A 20924-nucleotide genomic window follows, 5' to 3' on the forward strand; every position below is an offset into this window, starting at 1 on the left:
AAAAAAAAAAAAAAAAAAAAAAAAAAAAAAAAAAAAAAAAACACGTTAATATCTATTGGGCAGTCATAAGCCAGTCACATTAATTAATTCAGCCAGTCCTCACAAGAACCCTAGGAGGTAGCTTCTTTTATTTGTTCTATTTTAAAGATGAGAAAGCTAAAGAAAAGACAGGTAGACACGTTTAGCCACTTTCTGAAAGTCACTCAGTTGGTAAGTGGTGGAGTAATGTTACCTGCTATTATTAGTAATGGCACTTAACAAGTATTTTTGGTTTGAAATGACAGTCAGTGCTGGCTATGTTTTTTTTTTAAATTTGTAGATATGTTTGAAAAAGTAGTAAAGTTTCACCATTTTCATTCCATTGATGAATTTCACCTATGCCTATTTACATATGCCTATTAGGTATGACTCCCTGTGTCCATTTCTAGTGCTGTATATTAAGGAAAGAGCCTATGGCATCCTCAATCAAGCCAAAGCCTGGAAGGGAGACAGATAAGGAAAAAAACTGCAAACCTCCTTGCTAGGAGTGCTGCATTCCACCAGACACTGCGGCACAAAGCAGCATGTGCTCAGTCACACCTGGGAGAAAAGTCAGGGAAGACAATACAAAGATGACTCTTGAACTGAATCTTCAAGCAGACAAAAGAAAAAGGGAACTTCAAGTAGAGAAAAAGGAATATGCAATAGCACAGAGACATATAGCAGCATAGTCTTTTTAAGAAACTGCAAAAAGGTCAGGAGTACAGAGTGGAGAGGAGCTTTGAGAGATGCAGCAGGACAAGACCACGAGCTCTTGCATACTAAGGAGGTTGGATTTTATTCTCTGGTCCTTCGGGAACCACTGAAGTTATACGGAGGTTGTCTGATCGCCTGCCCCAGTAGTTCAGATCAAACCCTAGGCATCTTAGTCGCTCTCCATTATACCCAATGTTCATCCACATCTTTGGATCTCTACCTTGAAAATATATCTTACATTAAATGAGGGGAATAACGGCATACATGCATGCAAATGGGAAAGATCCAGGAGAAAACTGATGATGCAGGAGAGCGTGGGGGTAAAAAATAAAGGAGAAACTGGCCTTGGCCAGGAGCACTGTTAACTCACTCACAGTACCCGAGAGAAGGCTCATCTACAGGCAAAGATGCAGGAAGGCAGGAGCTTGAGGAAGCTCTCCTCTGATTTTATGTTTTTCCTCAGTGGAACAGGAAGTGAGGTTACAAGTTGAGAGAAAGAAGGAAGAAAGGGGTGATGAAGGTCTAAGGAAAGAAGAAAAGGTACTAAAGAGTGACCTGGGAGAGTCAAAAAGTAAATGGTCTCGGGCAGTTCCCAAACTTTTTTTTTTCCTCAGGACCTCTTTTCACTCCTAAAAAGTGATTGAGAATCCTCAGCAGCTTTTGTTTGGGGTTTCACAGCAATCAATGTTTAACATGTTAGAATTCTAAACCGATAAACCTTTTAAACATATACAAGCCTATATTCTACAGTCAACCACAGCAACGGCATGGGCACTATCACACAGCCTTTGGAAAACTCCACTATACACATATTAGAAAATGAGAAGGCAAATAATCTATTATTATTAGATTATAAATAAAACTATAAAGAGAGTTTTGAAATTGTGGGACCCCCAAAAGCATTTCAGGGACTGCCAGTAGTTCCAGACCATACTTTGAGAATACAGTATTAGAGAAATATAACCAGACGATTGGATGGCCCAAGGTGCCCACCTGAGATTAGGAAACATGAACTTAAAGTGAGAGCAATCGACACGGTGGGTTTTCCCCCATTACATTCAGCAGCTCAGTTGTAGGAAGGGAATAAGTAACAAGTTGAATTTAACCAGGGTTTTGTTTATCTAAACAAGCAGGACAAATCAAGGGAAGTCAGGGAATTATAATGGCTATAGTATTTAAGCTAAGTAGGAAGGAAATGAAAACTGAAGGCAGTTAAGAGGTGGCAGAAGCAATGAGTTCAAAGGATTGTTGGGTTTTAGGTATTAGAATAAACCAGAAAAAACGGGGTACTGAAAGAGTGGGATACATGAAACCGAGAAGAGAGAGGGTAATTGGTAATAACTTCCAACTCCAAGAGTCCAAGACAGAATGTGCTCCCTTTCTCATTAAAATGTGCCCCTCCTTTATAACACTCCTGTCACCTGTTGCTGAAACCTGGGTCTCAGCCTAGATACTTTCCACCGTTTCTCTGTATCTAAAAGGTTGCCAAGTCCCATCCATCCCAACTCTTTATTGCCATTTTAACCTCTTTTGTTCCTCTCTGTCCCTCTACTCGCCTCCTTTCTCTGGCCTCATCTTCTGGTGAATGACTTCAGCAGCAGTCCTGCTCATGCCTAGTTTTGTCCCATCCAATCCACCCCTCTCTCTTGTGAGTGAACTTTCTTTTTTTTTTTTTGTTTTCTTTTTTTTTTTTGATATGGTTTTTTGTTCTTTTTACCCAGGGGGGAGTGAAATGGCCCGATCTCGGCTCACCGCAACCTCCGCCTCCTGGGTTCAGGCAATTCTCCTGCCTCAGCCTCCTGAGTAGCTGGGATTACAGGCACGCACCACCATGCCTGGCTAATTTTTTGTATTTTTGGTAGAGACGGGGTTTCACCATGTTGACCAGGATGGTCTCGATCTCTTGACCTCGTGATCCACCCGCCTCGGCCTCCCAAAGTGCTGGGATTACAGGCTTGAGCCACCGCGCCCGGCGTGAGTGAACTTTCTTTAATGATCACACTTCATACCCATGGGGCAGCCTAACTATAGAAGCAGAGGTGTAAAACAGGTAGGCTGAGGCTGTCACTGTAAATTTGGGGTCCATCAAGGTAGGCAACACCACAGATGTCATAAGATGCTACAGGGAAGTGAATGTGAAATGAAAAGACAACTAAAGAGAAAACTCTAGTAGAGGTTTCAATAAAGAGAAGCCAGCAAACAAACAAACAAACAGAAAAAAACCTAAGAAAGAATAATGAGAGGTACAAGAGGATCAGGAGAGCAGGGTGTAGTGAGAGTAAAGGGAAGAGAGAGTGTTAGGTGAAGGGTATGATCAGTAATGTCAACTGCCACAAAGGATTCGAGAAAAATAAAAAAAAGCAATCCACTGTACTTGAAAATTTGGAAATATGTGGTAATCTATATCAGATCAAACCCATTTATATTGCAAAAATGATATAATTTTCTCCCTCTTAAGAAAACAAAAAGACGTGGTCTCATTTTCCTCACTCCGGCAAGCCATGGGATTGCACCTCACCAAGGGGGTTTCAGTGCTTCAGTGCCTTACACTAGACTCTGCTTTCTAGAGAACGTAGGTTAAGCCACCCATCACACAGACAGAACAAGTGCTTAAGATGCCTAAAGATGCCACAACTACTTTACATAAAAATATCCTGACTGGTGTTGTGTTTTAAATTATGCTGGCAGATTATCCAAGAGAATAACCTAACAAATGGCAAAGAAGTTACTGACTTCGGAGACGACCAAGGAATGACATTATTCTGAACAAACTGACTAAAAATGTTACTAGGCACATCATTCTTTAGGGAAAATAACAGTTTTTCATCCTTCACTTTGGTATAAGTCACACCATGTTGTATGGGAGGAGGGAGTGTGTAGACATGTATTTGGAATGCACACCTCAATGCTAAAACTAATATAATCATAGTTTTTAAAAAACAATGTATAGTTATCTATAGCAGAAATTATTTAAGTCTTTATTTAAAAGAATAACAAGCAGCATCAAAACCCAGCTTAGAAGGAAATCCCACAGGCAGTAGTGATGAATTCTTTTAGAAATGCTGCATCACCAACAGTAGATGTACAAAGGGTAACACTGTATGAAAACACTTGGCAATCAATGACTCTAAGTTCAAGTGGTATTCAGAATAGTCACAATCTGAACAAAAAGAAGATTTTAAAACACTTTAAATTTTACTTATTTTTTTATGATTATACTTTAAGTTGTGGGATACATGTGCAGAATGTGCAGGTTTCATAGGTATACACGTGCCATGGTGGTTTGCTCCATCCATCACCCCGCCATCTACATTAGGTATTTCTCCTAATGCTATCCATCCCCTTGCCCCCCACCCCCTGACAGGCCCCAGTGTGTGATGTACCCCTCCCTGTGCCCATATATTCTCATTGTTCATATACAGATATGTCTTCTCACATACATACACACATACACAAAAGTACCATATGAGAAAATCTGTCCATCTAAAGGATCTCTTTTAACAGATATAAAATAAGAATTGTGTCATAAGAAAATAAACTATAACTAGGGCAGGCACAGTGGCTTACACCTGTAATCCCAGCACTTTGGGAGGCCAAGGCAGCTGGATCACCTGAGGTCAGGAGTTCGGGATCAGACTGGCCAACATGGTGAAACCCTGTCTCTACTAAAAATACAAAAATTAGCCAGGCATGGTGGCTCACACCTGTCATCCGATCTGCTCGGGAGGCTAAGGCAGGAGAACTGATTGAACCCGGGAGGCAGAGGTTGCAGTGGGTCAAGATCTCACCACTGCACTCCAGCCTGGGTGACAGAGCAAGACTCCATCTCAAAAATGAAAAATAAATAAATAAAAATAAAATAACCCATATCTTGATTTCTTTTCCTCTACTAGCCACTACCCCATTTTCCTGTCCTCTTTACAGCAAAATTACCCCTCAAAGAGATGTCTATACTTGCTGCATCGGACCTCTCCTATTATCAGGTGTTTGCCCACCACATCACCAAATCCGTTTTTGACAGGGTTATCAAGGAACCTTATACCGTTTAAATCTTCTATCCTCAGCCCTTATTTTACTTGATCAGCAGCATTTAACATGTCATCACTCCTCCCAGAAATACTGTTCCACTTGGTTTCCTGGAACCACACTACTGGTTTCCCTCCTACCTTGTGGCCATTGCCTCTTAACTCCCTCACAGGTTCCACCCCACACACACACACATCTCTCTACCCTCATGAACAGGCAGGCTCCAATGGCTCATTCAGATTTTTTCTTCTTTCTTCACTACTCCCTCAGTGATATCACCCAGTCTCATCATTTAAAATACTATAACTCCAAAATTTATACCTACATCTCCAACTCCTCCAACTTGCTTAGCATACCCTTCTACACTTCTACCAGGCACTTCAATCACAACTAGCTCCAGGTATGTCTTCCCCTCTCCCCACATACACCTCAACACCATACTTCCTCTTGTCTTCTCCATCTCAATAAATGGGAGCATCATCATCTAGTTTCTCAGGTCAAAACTTCTGGAGACATACTTGACTCCTCTCTGCACATATCCCCTAATCTGAGTCCATCAATAAACCTCTGCTGGCTCTACCTTCAGAATATATTGAGCCTACTCTTCCCACCACCTGCCCTGCTATTACGCTGGTAAGAGGAGCCGCCATCATCTCTTGCCTGAATGATGTATTAGCCTGGGCACTTCTATCCTTGCTGCTCTCCAGTCTGTTCTCAATATGGTAGCCAGAGTAACTGTAGGAAAGATAAATCAGGGTTGGGTGCGGTAGCTCACAGCAGTAATCCCAACACTGTGGGAGGCCGAGGCAGACGGATCGCCTGAGCTCAGGAGTTGGAGACCACCCTGGGCCACATGGTGAAAGCCCGTCTATACTAAAACACAAAAAAATTAGCTGGCGGTAGTGGCGCGTGCCTGTAGTCCCAGCTACTTGGGAGGCTCAGGAATGAGAACTGCTTGAGCCCAGGTGGCAGAGGTTGCAGTGAGCTGAGATCGCGCCACGGCACTCCAGCTTGGGCTACAGAGTAAGACTCCATTAAAAAAAAAAAAAAAAAAGAAAAAGAAAAAGAAAAAAAAAAAAAGAGAAAAATCATAAATCAGGCCATGTCACTCCTCTGCTCAACCCTCTGTTGACCTCTCATTTCACTCAAAGTGAAATCCAGAGTTCTTAAAGTAGCCCACTAGTTCTAAAACTCGGGCTTCCATTTTCTCTCTGACTTCAACCCTACCAGTCTTTCCCACACTCACTCTCCCTCCAGCCACACTGGCCTTGCTGTTCCTCCAGTATACCTGCCATTCAATGACCTCAGGAGCTTTGCACTTGGTATTCCTTCCGCCAGGAATATTCTTTATTCCAAACATCCACATTCCTGTGTTCCCTCACTTGCTTCAGGTCCCTGCCTAATTGTCACTCCCTCAGAGAGGACTTCTTGACTACCTTCTATAAAATTGCATTACATTTCTCTCTAGTTCCCAACTCAGCTTCAAATGAGTTCATAGCATATTATAATATATAGTCATTTATGTATAGTTCAACTCCACTAAAATCCAAATCTCTTTAGGGCAGGGACTTTGTTGAGTTTGTCCAAGACGGTGTCTGAAACAGTGCCTGGAACATAGTAGGAACTGGTGAATAGTCATTGAAGGAATACTTCAAGTCTGAACTATTCATTTTGACAATTAAAAGTTTACATATACTGTTCATAGTAGCCAGTAAACTCATCGAATGTATTACCCCTACTCTAAAGCATAGTATAAAGCAAAATTTTAAGTCTAAAATTAAGACTAAGGGACTCCAATTCATGATAGATCTAGGAGTGGTTATAGGCATTCATGAAGATCTTCTTAAACACTTAAAATGGCATCAAGCCAATAACTCATGCCCTTCCATAGGCACACCCCCCACCCCAACCCTAGCACGTGCTGCACACCCAGTACAGCTATCACCAGTAGGCTCCCCTCTTCCAGAATCATTCATATGCTTTGTGTCCTGGCTAGAATACTGTTTTGGATGAAAAATAAATCTCAGATATAGACACTAATATCTAAAATATACAGACACCAAATTTCTTAGATATTCACTTACCAACGGCATTTTATTTAACTGTATTCTTTATAATAAGAGGAACATGTTAAGTGTATAACTAAACGTGATTAAGTTTACCTCTTAAATCCATCAAAAATAAAAACAAAAGCTAAATCAGCATGAAAAAATTACTTATTTTTGAACTGAAGATCATCCTCTTACCAAGATGGCAAGATCAAAAACAAACTGATGTCCACAGCCAGAAAGAACAATAAGTAAGAGAACTGGGATCCCATCCATGCTTTTATTTTGAAAGATAATCAACTAACTTATTAAGATTCCAAGATTCGAACCTATAATTGAGCAGTCATTATTTGCAGTTATTTATTTTTTTTAATGCAAACAAGGCAGAAGGCTAACAGAATGGAAAAGCATCCCACTCATTGGAATAAACAGTCATTTAAAAATTGTAAAAGGCTGGTCATTTTATAGCCTATTTCAGGAAAACTAAACAGGCTACAAGCAAAACATCAATAAATTAAAATTTCCTTTGTCAACATCTGCTCCTTAGAGTCTCAATATGACACAAAACTCTGAAGTGACACCTTCTAGTTATTTCTTAGCTTAGGAGATCATGTGCTATATTTTAAAAAGTCTATTTCAAATTAGTACCAACAAAACCTAAGTTGGGTGGACAGAACGACTCTCAGACATACCAAAAAGCCACAAGTATTAGTAATAACATCTCTAACTCCAGGGGAATAAATTCTGCTGGGACATGACAGGGTGTACCAGGTTATTCAGTATAGCTAGAAACTTTCCCAAGAACGATATTAGTTGGAGGCAAAATGTTTAGGGATATCAGCCCAAAGGAACTGGTAGGCCTCTACAATTCTTCTAAAATTTCTATTAGAACCTATTACTCTTAATGTAACAATAGCAGAAAAAATGTTTTACATAATTTTGCTAATAGTGAACACTTATTAAGGACATATTAAGCACATGTTAAGCTAGGCACTGTAAGTATGTTAAATATGTCAAGTTGTTTCATAAAATCATTTCATAAGTCTCATTTAAGGATTTAATAACCTGCATGATACAAACTCATCTGCCTAGCACCCACTTGTTCAGCAGCCTTACCCCTCTGCAATGAGGCCAAGAACCAAGAGGAAAGCAAAAACAGACATCACCATATTCAGGTACTAGCCTTCTAGAATTCACATTTGAGAGAAGCACCCACTCACAGGACATCACAGGAGAAACTGTACTTAATTTGGAACCAGAAAGCTCAAGGTTGGGCAGACTTAAGAACTCAAAAGTGCAACGGCACAAAGAAGGTCATTAGCTGTCCTACTTACCTTATTATAACCCAGTGATTTATCATCTGATAGCACAGTGTAATAATTCCTTTAGGGCAAGTATTCTGGTTTGCTCATTGTGGTACCCCCAGTAGGGAACAGAACCCTTAGAGCATTGAATGTGCTCAGTTTTCATTAATGATGCTTATAATAATAATCTTTGGTCATCAGAAAGATTAAATTACATCTAATATATTATAAGAGAAGAGCAAAATACATTCAAAACGATTCTCATCCATTGTTAGCATACAAATAAAGGCTTCAGGGGAAAAAAAAAAAAAAGGCAGCTCTTCAGCTGTCCAGAAAATGTGATTATTGAGAGCAACTGCTGAGAGTTCCAGGAAACAAGTTCCAGGAAACGTGCACAGTACTGTACTCCCTACTGGTGACCAAGGCATCCTGACCCACGCTGCCTCCTGAAGCTACAGGCAAAGTGGAAAATGAGGATGTGTGAGAGTATGTAACTGACTGCAGCTCCCACCAGAATAGAAAAGTCTGCTAAACCCATCAAAGGGATATCCAGAGTGGAGACAACTCTGAAGGAGTACCTAAAGGTAGCAATCACCATGCAGATTTATGGGGGTATTAAATAATTTATCTCACTTTTAAATACATATGGCTCGCCCCACTTCCATGCCTGTTCTTTCTTGGGGACTGCCCACCAGCAGGTTGAAGGCAGACAGGCAAGGAATGCAGAATTTGAAGTGCAGGGGACCCTGGCAAAATACTGACACCAAGAATCAGAGATGACTGTGTGTGCGGTAACTTTAAATACATATTTGTTAAATCATATAAAGCGCGTTCCTTCTTGAAAGGCACTGCTCTGGTTGCTAAGTAGCTGAGGCTCTGCGTCATAGTGGATTAGTGCAGAAATGTGTCATGGAGAGGGCTCTGTCCTCACCCTTTTAAGTTGAAAGCGGTTTGGTTTTTGTTTTGTTTTTTACCATTCTGAAAGAGACTCTGAACCGAGTTTAACATCCTTCTGTACAAAAATTTTCCGACAGGATAAATAAACTACTCTTCCACTGAACTGTGACTTTTGAGCTGACTGTAGGGTGCACCCAACCTTCCAGAGGTGTGTGCCTGGCTTCACCCTCAAAGAGGCAGCTCCAGTCCCAGGAGCCGGTCAGCACCACAGCACCTGAGCCGGGCACTGCAGGAAGGAAAGCAGAATCTCTAGTTAAACTTCTCATTTCCTGTCGCTGCTGAGAGAGGTTGGACTCGCTCCTTCTCACATGGTTTAGGAAGAGCTGTAAACATAGCCATGAAGCTTGCTGGCCGGCCACCAGCTCAGGGCCCCCGGGGGCAGCCTCTGGGTTCTGCTCCCGGTTCTTCCTTTCGACCAGTGTCACTCCTGGACAGATAACGGGACCGAACGCCCTCCACTTCCTCGAGTCCTCATTTATGTCATGGTTCCTCTTTCAAGAAAACATGAGAACAAGACTCAAAGCAAAAGAAGAGACTAAAGGCAAATTACCCCATCATCTTGTTTCGTCCCTCCCCTTAGTTTTTACGGAAGAGCTTGATCAAATTCCCTTTGTCGCGCCACACGCACACGCAGAGTAGGTGAAGGGCACCCTAAGACAACTTATTTCTTTCCCGCCTCACAGAAAGCCTTTACGAAATCCTCACACCATCTCCGGACGCAAGGCTTTCGCATTCAGCTTGAGGCGATAAGCCATTTCAAGCCAAGGTAGGAAAAGCCGAAGTGGTGCCAAAGTGGTCCCAGAGCAGAAGGCTGGGAGGCAGGGCAAGCTCAGCGCACCTAGACGTTTGCATTTACACAAAGAAATTAGCCGCAAGATTAATGGGAGCTGCCGGCTGGAGGCGGGGCGCCGGCGCCGGCCTCCTCACCTGGGACATCTGCGGCCTCAGGTTGATCTCCTTCAGGTTGATGGAGTGCGCCCGGAGGTTGTTAAGCAGCTGGCAGAGCAGGACTCCATCGCGGAGGGTCTGCGCCAGGTCGAACACCTGCGCCGAGTCCCAGGTCACCCGGTGGTTGGCGGGCAGCACCTTGCAATGGATGAGCCACTGCGCGCACTGCTTCCACGGCTCCATGCCCGACGGCTCCGGGACACGGCCCGGCCGGGGCGGGCGGTGAGGATGCGGCCGCCGCTGCTCCTCCGCGCCCCGCCGACGCCAGCCGCCGCCGGCCCCTTCCCCGCGCGGGATCGAAGCAGCAGGCGCCGCGGCCGGCGGGTCGCGGGTGCAGCGCTGGGCTCCGCTCGGGTCCCGGCCCGGGTGCGCCGCGACCGGGCCGCAGCTGCAGCGAGTCCCGCGCGCTCTCCGTGCGCCCCGGCCGGCTCGGCGGCTGCGGCCGCGCACGGGCTTCCGACTCCAGCGCCCGGCCCGCCACTGAGCATGCCCAGCGCGCCGGCCGGTCTCGCTGCCGTCCGCGAGTCCCCAGAGGCGCGGGTGGGAGCGCGCCGGCGGCCGGGGCTGGGGTCGGTGGCCGAGGGCGGGGCCCGGGGGAGGGGCCGGCGGAGGGGGCGGCGGCCACAAAGGGGATCCCGTGCCCCCGGCCGCAGACTCTCGGGGCCCACGCAGCCCCCGGCGTCCTGGGGTCTTCTCTCGGGGCGGGTTCCCGGCTTTGCGGGGAGTGTGGCTGAATGGTGTATAATACGAGGGGCTCCCCCAGAGCCCCCTAAACAACAAATGCTCGTAGGAACGACGGATTAATTGGGGCACCTGGACTCCCTAGAGAAATGAAAAAGTGCCCAGAGCATCCGTAGAGCACGGCGCTGAAAGTTTTAGAGATCGTCGCCCCCGCGCGCCTTCCAGTTCTATCCCCTCCATTCTCCACAGCTGATTCCTCAGCCTGTTCCTCCTAGTTGCCCCTAGGGGTGTTTGGGCACCCTGAAAGCAAGTGAGAGTGCGTGTGTGGAGACGCCTGCAGAAACCGCCCCCATCTGGGAGCCTATTTCCTCGCGAGGTGATTTTCACTTGGAGTTTGTTTCCCCTTCCCAGTCAGGCTCGGAACTGTTCGTGGTAGCAGTTCTGACCCTTTTGCTGACCCCGCAAAAACCTGCCTGAGAAAGGCCTGTGCCGCGGTGCTAGACTGCGCATGCGCCGGCGGCTGGCGACCGGGTTTGAAAGCAAAGCGCGGTGGCCCTGGGCAGCTCCTGCAGGCCTGTTCTGGGATCCTTAGTGAAAGTTGGAACTTGCCCCCAGGACTTTGCACAGTGCACAAGCAGTGCATCCGTGTTTGTTAAGTAAATCTTTTGGGGACTCTAAACTCCACCCCTTTTACTCCTACTGCACACTGCCCCCCAAAAACCACAATTAACGTTTAAATTATTCATGGCAAGATACTGCCACATTGAACTCTTGCTGTTTGATATAAATGTGATCCTTCGTTACCCTTTTGAGACGCATTCATTTAAAATTTGAAAATAAAAAGACTCCAGTTTGACAGGATTTTCGATACTGTATAAGATATCTGGACCCCAAATTTTTTATTACAAACGATATTTTATAAGCAATCCAAAATATTATTTTTAAAAGAATGATCTGTTCAGGACAGGGACTGCGTCCTTTTTCGCTTGGCTATGACAAGGATAGCACAATGTGTACACTCAGTGCTGAACAATAAATCAGCCTGAGGATTTCCTTTCCTCACAACGCATCCTTCCCTAGCAATTTCCTCTTGTGTTCAGTGTGGATTCCATCAATAGCACGATATTTCCTAGGCCATAATTTTGGCAAGTAAATTATACTAAACTCCACATATCTTTAGAAGCAAAATCCAACACATCTGAATCACCATTTAATACAAAGTCCTTCATAAAAAGAAATTAGGGAAAAAAATCCTTAAAAGGGAAGAAATTGAAACTAAAACTATGAATTTTGTTTCAGGTAGCACCAGGTCACCCTTGGATGTTGGAGAATATTTCCAAAATCCAGATAATATACACTATCCCAGGAGGCAAATCTGGATTTAGAGCCCAACCTGTACTGCTTTCTAGCAACATGCCCTTGGATAAATTCTCTACACTTCAGTTTCCATAGATATGAAACAAGAAATAATTTCTAACTAATAGGGTTGTTGTCAGGATCAAATGATACAACGTCTTGCTATTCAAAATGCAGCCTGTGGACAGCAGCATCACCCTTGAGCCTGTCGGCAATGTAGACGTTTGGGCTATACTCCCATACTGAAGATGAACCAGAACCTGAATTTTAGCATCTCCATATCACATGTATTTCCATCAAAAGCTGAGAAGCACTGATACAATGCATAGAATGTGTGGTGCCTGATAATAACAGCTCAATAAATATTACCCAATGCTAGCCACTTTGCATTGACAAGTGGCAACAGTGATCAAATATTCTATTTAATTTCTCTCTATAACATAATATATGACTTCAAAACATAATGATTCTCAAATATAGTAAAACACAGAGTTGATAGAAGGGCAACCGGAAAATATATGGAAGGCCTAGAAGGGAAGGAGGTTAGTGGAGACACCGAATTCTTCACGTAAACAAGGAGCTGGGTGCCAATAGGTGACGCACGTGGAAGACATTTAAGTGTCAGAAATTGGTGCCATAGAAATAGCAATGGGCTTCTCACCTGAGCTATCCTTAATAAAGGAAAAAATTCAGTCTTTTCCACTTTTTTTTTTTTTTCTTTTTTGACAGAGTCTTACTCTGCCGCCCTGGCTGGAGTGCAGTAGCACGATCTCAACTCACAGCAACCTCTGCCTCCCAGATTCAAGCTATTCTGCCTCAGCCTCCTGAGTAGCTGGGACTACAGGCACGAGCCACCACGCCTGGCTAATTTTTGTGGGGCTTTGTGGGGCCTAACCCTTGTCCCAACAGATCACTGATCTCAGCCTCCAGGCCTGCCCTGGCTAGTCATCAGAGTGGTAGGTGCTAAAAGCAGGAGGCAGAGGCTGAGGAGGACAAGTGAGGGGAGTGGGGTCCAGTACAGGGAGCAGGGCTCTGTCATGCAGACTGGAGTGCAGTAGCACAATCTCTGCTCACTGCAACCTCCACTTCCTTGGTTCAAGTGATTGTCCGGCCTCAGCCTCCCGAGTAGCTTGGACTACAGGCATGTGCCATCACACCTGGCTGATTTTTATATTTTTAGTAGAGATGGGGTTTGCCCATGTTGGCCAGGCTGGTTTCGAACTCCTAACATCAAGTGATCCGCTCACCTCAGCCTCCCAAAGAGCAGGGATTACAGGTGTGAGCCACCACACCAGCCTTCCTTTGCCATTTTAAAGGAAAGATTCCACCTAGTGAAGACAAGTTGGGAAATAGGGATTAACTAGTCAGTGGCAACTCCTTGCTAATCCTGGTACCTAGTGTTCTTACAATGTGCAAGAAGGCCTTTCTTGCATACCTGACATGGGACTTCACAACCCCTCCTACGGTCCTGCTGCCCTTGACTCCTGCATAGCCCCTGAGGCACTTCCACCCTCTCTTATTTGCTGAATGCCCACTATGTGTCCAGCACTCTCCTGGGCACTTTACATGCACTATCTGCAAGTGAGAAGATGCTCTCCTACCCGTGAAGAAGCTGGAGATCCACAGAGTTAAGCATCTTGCTCTTTATTAGAAAGCCCAATAAAAGGATGAGCTCGTGCCTCCACATCTGTGCCCCTTCTGTTCGGAGTTGTGGCTCACCATTAAAATAATTACCCTATCAAGCTTAATTACTGGTTTGAATATCATTCTCCCTGCTAGACTGAAACACCTTGAAGGCAGGGGTGGTAACTTATTACTCTTCAAATTCCCGGAACCAACCTAGGTACCTGTCACATAACAAATCATAAATATTAGTTTAGTGAGTAAATAAATGAATACGTTATGTTAACTCTCTTGCTCTCCCTCCATCCCCTCTCTGCCTTTCTAGCCTGTCTCTCTGGTGGTGAAAAGATCAGGAAGGATTTGCCAGCATTACTTGTATGGGGCATAAGAGCCACATGAAATAAAGATCTGCTTTTTTTTTTTTCTGTGTGTCTCGCCAGTCTTTCTGTGCCCTCCAAGATGAGCAGGCTGCCCTCTGTTTCTCTCTTGTATCACGGTGTTGTTTGGATCTTGCTTCAGCTCTACATCGTATAAAAATGGGAAATGGAGTAAGTCGCATCCTGAGCTGCAGGAAAGACAAGGACAACAGATAATGGATATCACATAGTAGGTTCCTTGCCATGTTCAAAATTATATCCTACATGGTAGGATGTTCTACATCAGGCCAAATGTACTAAGAAAACTGAAGTAAAGGGGCTGAAAGCCACATTAATTCATTGCCTGCTGCATCTTTATTGTCACTCAATCCTTAGCAATATTATTCTTCCAACTCTTAAGTTTACAAAGACATTAACATCTATCTTCCACCAGGAAAGGCAGAAACCCCTTTGTTTAAATTTATTTTATTTATTTATTTTTTTTCTGGTGAGATGGAGACTTGCTCTATTGCCCAGGCTAGAGTGCAGAGGGGTGATCCTGGCTCAGTGCAACCTCCACCTCCTGGGTTCAAGTGATTCTCCTGCCTCAGCTTCCCCAGTAGCTGGGATTACAGGCACATACCTGACTAATTTTTTGTATTTTTAGTAGAGACGGAGTTTTGCCATGTTGGGCTGGTCTGGAACTCCTGACCTCCAGTGATCCGCCCGCCCCAGCCTCCCAAAGTGCTGGGATTACAGGCCTGCGCCACTGCGACATTTTCTTTATTCCTCATTGTATTTCTTATTTTTTGTCATAAGAGAAGTAAATCATGAATGGTACATAACCTGTCGAAGATAAATTAGTTTCTGAAAGAATTAAAGATGTAGAAATATAAACACTGTAAACTGCAAACTGAAATTCAGCCCGTTTGCTGAATTAATTTCCTTCAACTACAATCAAATATAGTTTGTTTTCACATAAACATTAGGGATGTGGGCTTTACGTTTCTGTTAATTTGATACTGTCTTTAAAATAAATACCAGAAAAACATTGTGGAGATAAATGAAGGTAGAGTAAGATTTCTATAAAACTGTTCCTTTAATAAATGTGCCCAAATCAGTGTGAATTTAAAGGTATTGGAATTAGGTACAACTGAGTGGGGTCTTATTAGGATCACAGGATTTCTTTTTTCTTCTGACATGTTCAAGTCCTTGATTATAACCATAACAGTAACAACAACAGTGTCAATAACTTTATCTCCAAATGGCACTTACCATTTAACAAAAGAAATTCACTTGAGATAATTTATGACACAAAAAGCTTCCAATTTGGGAGGCCAAGGCAGCTGGATCACCTGAGATCCAGAGTTCAAGACCAGCCTGAACAACATGGTGAAACCTCATCTCTACTAAATAGACAAAAAATTAGCCGGACATGTGGTGCATGCCTATACTCAAAAGGCTGAGACAGGAGAATCGCTCGAACCCAGGAGGCAGAGGTTGCAGTAAGGCAAGATCACACCACTGCGCTCCAGCCTGGGCAACAAGAGCAAAACTCCATCTCAAAAAAAAAAAAAAAAAAAAAAGCTTCCAATGCAGCTTTAAAAGGAGGATGAGGATATGACTATATGTCTGTGTAATTAACTAACTGATGTCCAAGTAAATGAAACAATGAAATAAATGGAAATACAAGTGTTTTCACACTGTGAGTATATACCCCCACACACATGCACACACACAGAAAGTGAGGTTCCAAATATTTACTTCACTGAGTTAATTGCACCTCAGCTGGGTCTTTTCGAAGTCTGGCTCACATTAAACATTCTGCAGCCCTCAAGCCATGATTAGATGTTAGTCCATTTTCAGAACATTAGCAGTGATACACATATATGTTATGTTTTGAAGATGACTAAGGAGATTAAATTTACAGCGACAAGCTAAATAGCCCTAAATATGTATTCCTGTCAGCAACTGAGGACCTAATCTAATTTGTAGAATATTTAAATCCATTTGCATGTTGGTATAAACAAATTGCCAGTGAGAAAGTTCTTTATACAGAGATGGTGAATTTTAAAGTCCAATGCAAAGAAATTTTTGTGGGAAGTCCTTGATGTCTCTTTTTCCACATAGTCCTGTGTATATCACGATCATTATACTAAGTTCCTTGAAGAATAATTATCTCTTTAAGTGTCTGAGACCACAACTACCACCACCCTCCTTGTACCCCAACCCTGCCTATCCTTGATGTCCTTGGAAACAGAAATTGTAGCTTATCCATGTCATTACTCCAATGCCTGGCACTTAGTAGAGGATGGATGGATAACTGGATGGATGAAAAGGTGGATGGATGAATAAATTAGATGAAGAGGAATGTAAACCATGTTATTACAGTAATGCTGAGAGAGGAGAAAATTTCACTTATCACTCTGGCATGTCACTCAGATTTATTCCTGTCACCAACAATGTCCTTGGAAAAATAAAATGATACTGAAGGACAGATCCACTACGCATGTAGAGAATGCAGGAGTACTTGAAAGCACCTCGTCGCCATCCCCATTCAAAAAAAATAAAAGTCCTCAATTTATGTTTACCAATTAAAATCCATTATAGAATAATTAGAAACACTCCCTGAAAAATGCAATATATTTAACTTCATAACTCATTCCTGAGATCAGATAATAGCAGCAGCAGCAATTTGTTAAGTATATTATGAGCACTGACAACTAGCTATTGAACCACCTACTTCATATGTATGGTTTTATTTGATTCTCATAACCTCTCTGAGGCATTGCTATTATTAACCTCATGTTGTAGATGAGGAAACCAACTCTAAGAAAGCTCAACTCTCTTTCCTAAATTCAAATAGCTGATAAGTAGCAAAGTTAGCATTGGACCTGGAACATCCTGATGCCAAGATTTTCACACACTTAACATTTAATCTGCCTCCCTGGAGATTTAAGACAGAGGGATCCCTAAAAGCAGATGCCAACAAGTTGGTTTTACACTCAGCCAACTTTAAATGTTCCACACCCTGCATAAAGTCATTAACGAAACACCGTTTTACATTTTATTTACATGAGTGAAATTCCCCACCCCAACCACCACCACCATTGCTGTTCAAATAGCAAGAAAAGATTCAAGATTTGTTTAGTAAAGCAACTTGGTTTTAATTTATTTTTAATTCTTAAAATATTCCAGTTTTAAATGTTTCTAAATTTCTTTAAGCATTCTGTTTACTCTTTTCTGATGTAACCCTTTTGTTTTATTGTGATGTGTTTTGTTTCATTTCGTTTCAGACTGACATAAGGTTGTGAAATGCTGTGCTTTAGAAAACTGGGTATGTTTTTTGATCATCAGAATCATAACAATGCAGGAGTGATTCAAAAAAAGGTTGACAAGCTTTTCTGGGAACTGACAGGACAAAGCTAAAAAGCACTAACATGGAAACCTTAATGTGCCATATCAATCTCTCACACGTGCAACATAGGCAGACACTTACACAATTATATATTTTTGCAGACTATGCTCCATTTTGCAATCTTGGCATTAGGTTACCTGTAAAATCATAAACTGGTTTCTGTTGCACACACAAATGGAAAAGGAGGACTCACTGGCCACACCAAGAGTGCTCATCTGGTCAGGGTGAAAACACAGTAACTTTTTCTGCTTCGTTGTTTGTTTTGATACTGCCTACAACTTTTCATCTGTTCTTTCAGAAATTTCCCAGATTTCGGGAATAACTCATATGTTCTGCTAGCTTTGTTTATCCTTTTGCTGACATTTCTCAGGAGCAAATTTCTTTGGTTATTTAAATCAGAATATAACACTGGGGTGTAAGAAAGAAAGAGATGAGGCTAGAAAGGATAGCTCTGAGAGAACAATAATCATACAGATTATTTTAAAGAGAGAATAGGATGAAATTTGTAGGGCTGAAAAAAATAGGACAATTTACATACATATATATGTAAATGTCATTACAATATAGAAAAAATCATCATTTCAAAAAATAGGAAATATTGTCTCTGACCAAAAAATAAAAATAAAAAATCTGCCCTAACCTATAAAATCTGATTTACCTACCTCATTTAATCAATACTAATTTTGCACTTTCTAAAGAACAAAAACTCTCTTCTAAATTTTATATCGGGTTATAGGGTGAAAGGAAAGCAGTGTTCCCAAACCAAATCCCTGTGAAAGTTTATTTAACATTTCAAGATGAGACTATGAAAGATGGCACAAAGTAGGCACCCCGGATCTTCCTGTATGGTAGTGTTGATACCTAATGTCAACTTCTTATGGCACTTGAAACCAGGAAACTTAACGCGCGAACACTGAGCTGGAGAGATTGCTGGACAGGCGGAACACAGAAGGTCCACTGTTGTCTTAGAAGAGCATCTAGCTAAATGAAAACTATCATCTTCTAGAACCCTAATATGTCCATATTCTTGTCCCTTTCATTCTGTCTACCTAATCACTCTTAAGTGCTGGGAACCAGGAATAATTTCTGTGGCGGCTCCAGGCACAAAAATGTTAACAGTGATGCAATTTGATAAAGCAAAATGAGTCTAAGTCATTAGTTGGAAACTCTAAAATGTTCTAAGGAACTCAAACAACTCAATAACAAGAAAACAAACACCAATTTTCAAACGAGCCAATGATCTACACAGGCATTTCTCAAAAGAGAACATGCAAATTACCAACGGGTGTACGAAAGAAATGCCCAGTATCACTAATTGTCAAGGAAATGCACTTAAAACCACCTGTTAGAATGGCTATTACAAAAAGATAAAAAATAAGTGTTGATGAGGATGTGGAAAAAAGGGAACTCTGGTAGATTGTTGGTGGGAATATAAATTAGCACAGTCATTATGGAAAAAGGTATGGAGGTTCCTCAAAAATTTAAAACTAAAACTACCATATGATCCAGTATTCTCACTTCTGGAAATGATATCATTATGTCAAGAGATACCTGTACTTCTGTGTTCATTGCAGCATTATTCACAGTAGCCGAGATATAAAATCAATCTAGTTCATCGATGGAGGAATGGATTTTAAAATGTACTATAATAATAATGGAATATTATTCAGCATTTAAAGAGAAGGAAATCCTATCATTTGCAACAACATGGATAACCCTGGAGGCCATTATGCTAAGTGAAAAAGGTTGGATATAGAAAGACAAATACTGCCTGATCTCATTGTATGTGGCATCTAAAAATGTTGAACACATAGGGATAGAGTAGAATGGTAGTTGGCAGGGGCTGAGGCAGGGTGGGAGGCAGGAATGGGGAGATGTTGGCCCCAGGGTACAAAGTTACAGTGTAGCAGAATGAATACGTTTTGGGGATCTATGGTATAGTATGGTGACTATAGTTAGTAATAATGTGTTGCATACTTCAAAATTGCTGTAAGAGTAGATCCTAAATGTTCTCAGCACACACAAAAAAATATGGAAGATGATGGACCTCTTAATTCACTTGACTTAATCATTTCACAATATGCAGGTACATCAAAACATCACATTGTACACTGTAAGTATGTAATTTTTACTTGTCAATTATACCTCAATAAAGTTAGGAGAGAAAAATACTTCAAAATGTTGAAAATCCTGACTAATGAAGCCCTTCACCCTCCAAGTGTCAGAATTAATCTCCCAAGTGGTTGAGCTCTCTCACAGTACAATGGGAGAGGGACTGCCAGAAGCCACTGAGAAAGACAGGTGATCAGTACTCACAGTGCATGGACTGTGCCCTCCCAGTCTGTCCTGATCATACTTATGGGGAATTGAGTTACAGGCATCAAAGTGAATGAGATTTTGCTCCTGGCCAGCTATCAGTGCCTTTCATTTTGATCTGTCTCTTATTTGGAAGTGTCTGGGAAGATGCAGCCACTGGCTGAGATTTTTCCTTATGGCTGCTCCCCAGGATCCAGATGTGTCCCCAGTACCTCCATGGGAGCCACAGTTTACTTTGTAGTAAATGTGAGGAGACAGACATTGCTAACATAGAGCCTGTGGGTCTCTGATGCTGAACTGAGGGTAATTAGAAAGATCTTTTCTTTACCATTACATCCAGTTTGAACATTTTATGGTAGGTATGTACCTAATAATTGCTTTTCTAATGCTCATTACATCTTTTGTATTCAAACATTAAAATCTTAATTCTTTACTAATATCTTGTGGAGTATATATGAATATAGCAATAGTTTCATTATAGATTAAAAACATTTATCATTTCTAAATAGCCAGAAACTTGTATCAGTAAAAACTCATGTATCTTATTTAAAATAATTTAATTATTTTTGAAGTCAGCTTTAACTACCACTTTTCACTTCTGTACATTTAAAGATATAGGCAATATTTTACTGTTTGGAAAAACTGATCCAAGATAGGAGTTTTAAGGTATTGTCTATGTCTGATCTGTTTTTTTCCTTCAGATTCTCTATCCAAAATTTCTTCACAATATTCCTATATTCTTCAGATAAACAAACAAACAAACAAAAAAATCTAAGTCTTGAATTCTACTTTTCAAAGGGTCTTTCAGGAATGAGCTAAGCAATGGTCAATTTGCTATAGGATTAAAAACTAAATTGGCATCTCATTCGAGTTCCACCCTGTGGCAAATTAGAACAGCTGTTTAATACATGTTGCCAGTGGACTCTGTTCTACATCAGCCATGCTAATCTAAGTCTTGCTATGCTCCATGGCTACAAAATATTGCTCTAACCTAAGCCATGTCTGTAGCCAATGTGGGGAGGGCTCAGCTGGGCTAGGACAGCTCCCCCTGCCCACATGAGACACCCGCAAGCCCAGGTAAAAGATTCGTCCTCAGGTAGGCCTATCCTGATGAGTGATAACTTAGTGCTGGTTTCACTACCACCAGCAGCCACCC

At 42.1% G+C, this 20924-nt stretch overlaps 1 protein-coding gene across 2 annotated transcripts in view; it reads right to left on the bottom strand.

The window, feature by feature from the left end:
- Positions 1–10494, bottom strand: part of VAV3 (vav guanine nucleotide exchange factor 3) — a 391549-nt gene extending 381055 nt beyond the window's left edge. The window contains exon 1 of one of the 2 annotated variants that reach the window (XM_032262870.1): positions 9998–10494. In XM_032262870.1, the coding sequence (XP_032118761.1) occupies positions 9998–10201 (204 nt within the window). In that variant the 5' untranslated portion in view covers positions 10202–10494. The remainder of the gene's footprint in view (positions 1–9997) is intronic. The other variant, XM_032262869.1, reaches the window with a different exon arrangement.
- Between the last annotated feature and the right edge of the window lie 10430 nt (positions 10495–20924).

Source organism: Sapajus apella, unplaced genomic scaffold (assembly GCF_009761245.1).
Source record: "Sapajus apella isolate SASKATOON/1434 unplaced genomic scaffold, GSC_monkey_1.0 scaffold131, whole genome shotgun sequence".
Lineage (NCBI taxonomy): Eukaryota > Metazoa > Chordata > Mammalia > Primates > Cebidae > Sapajus > Sapajus apella.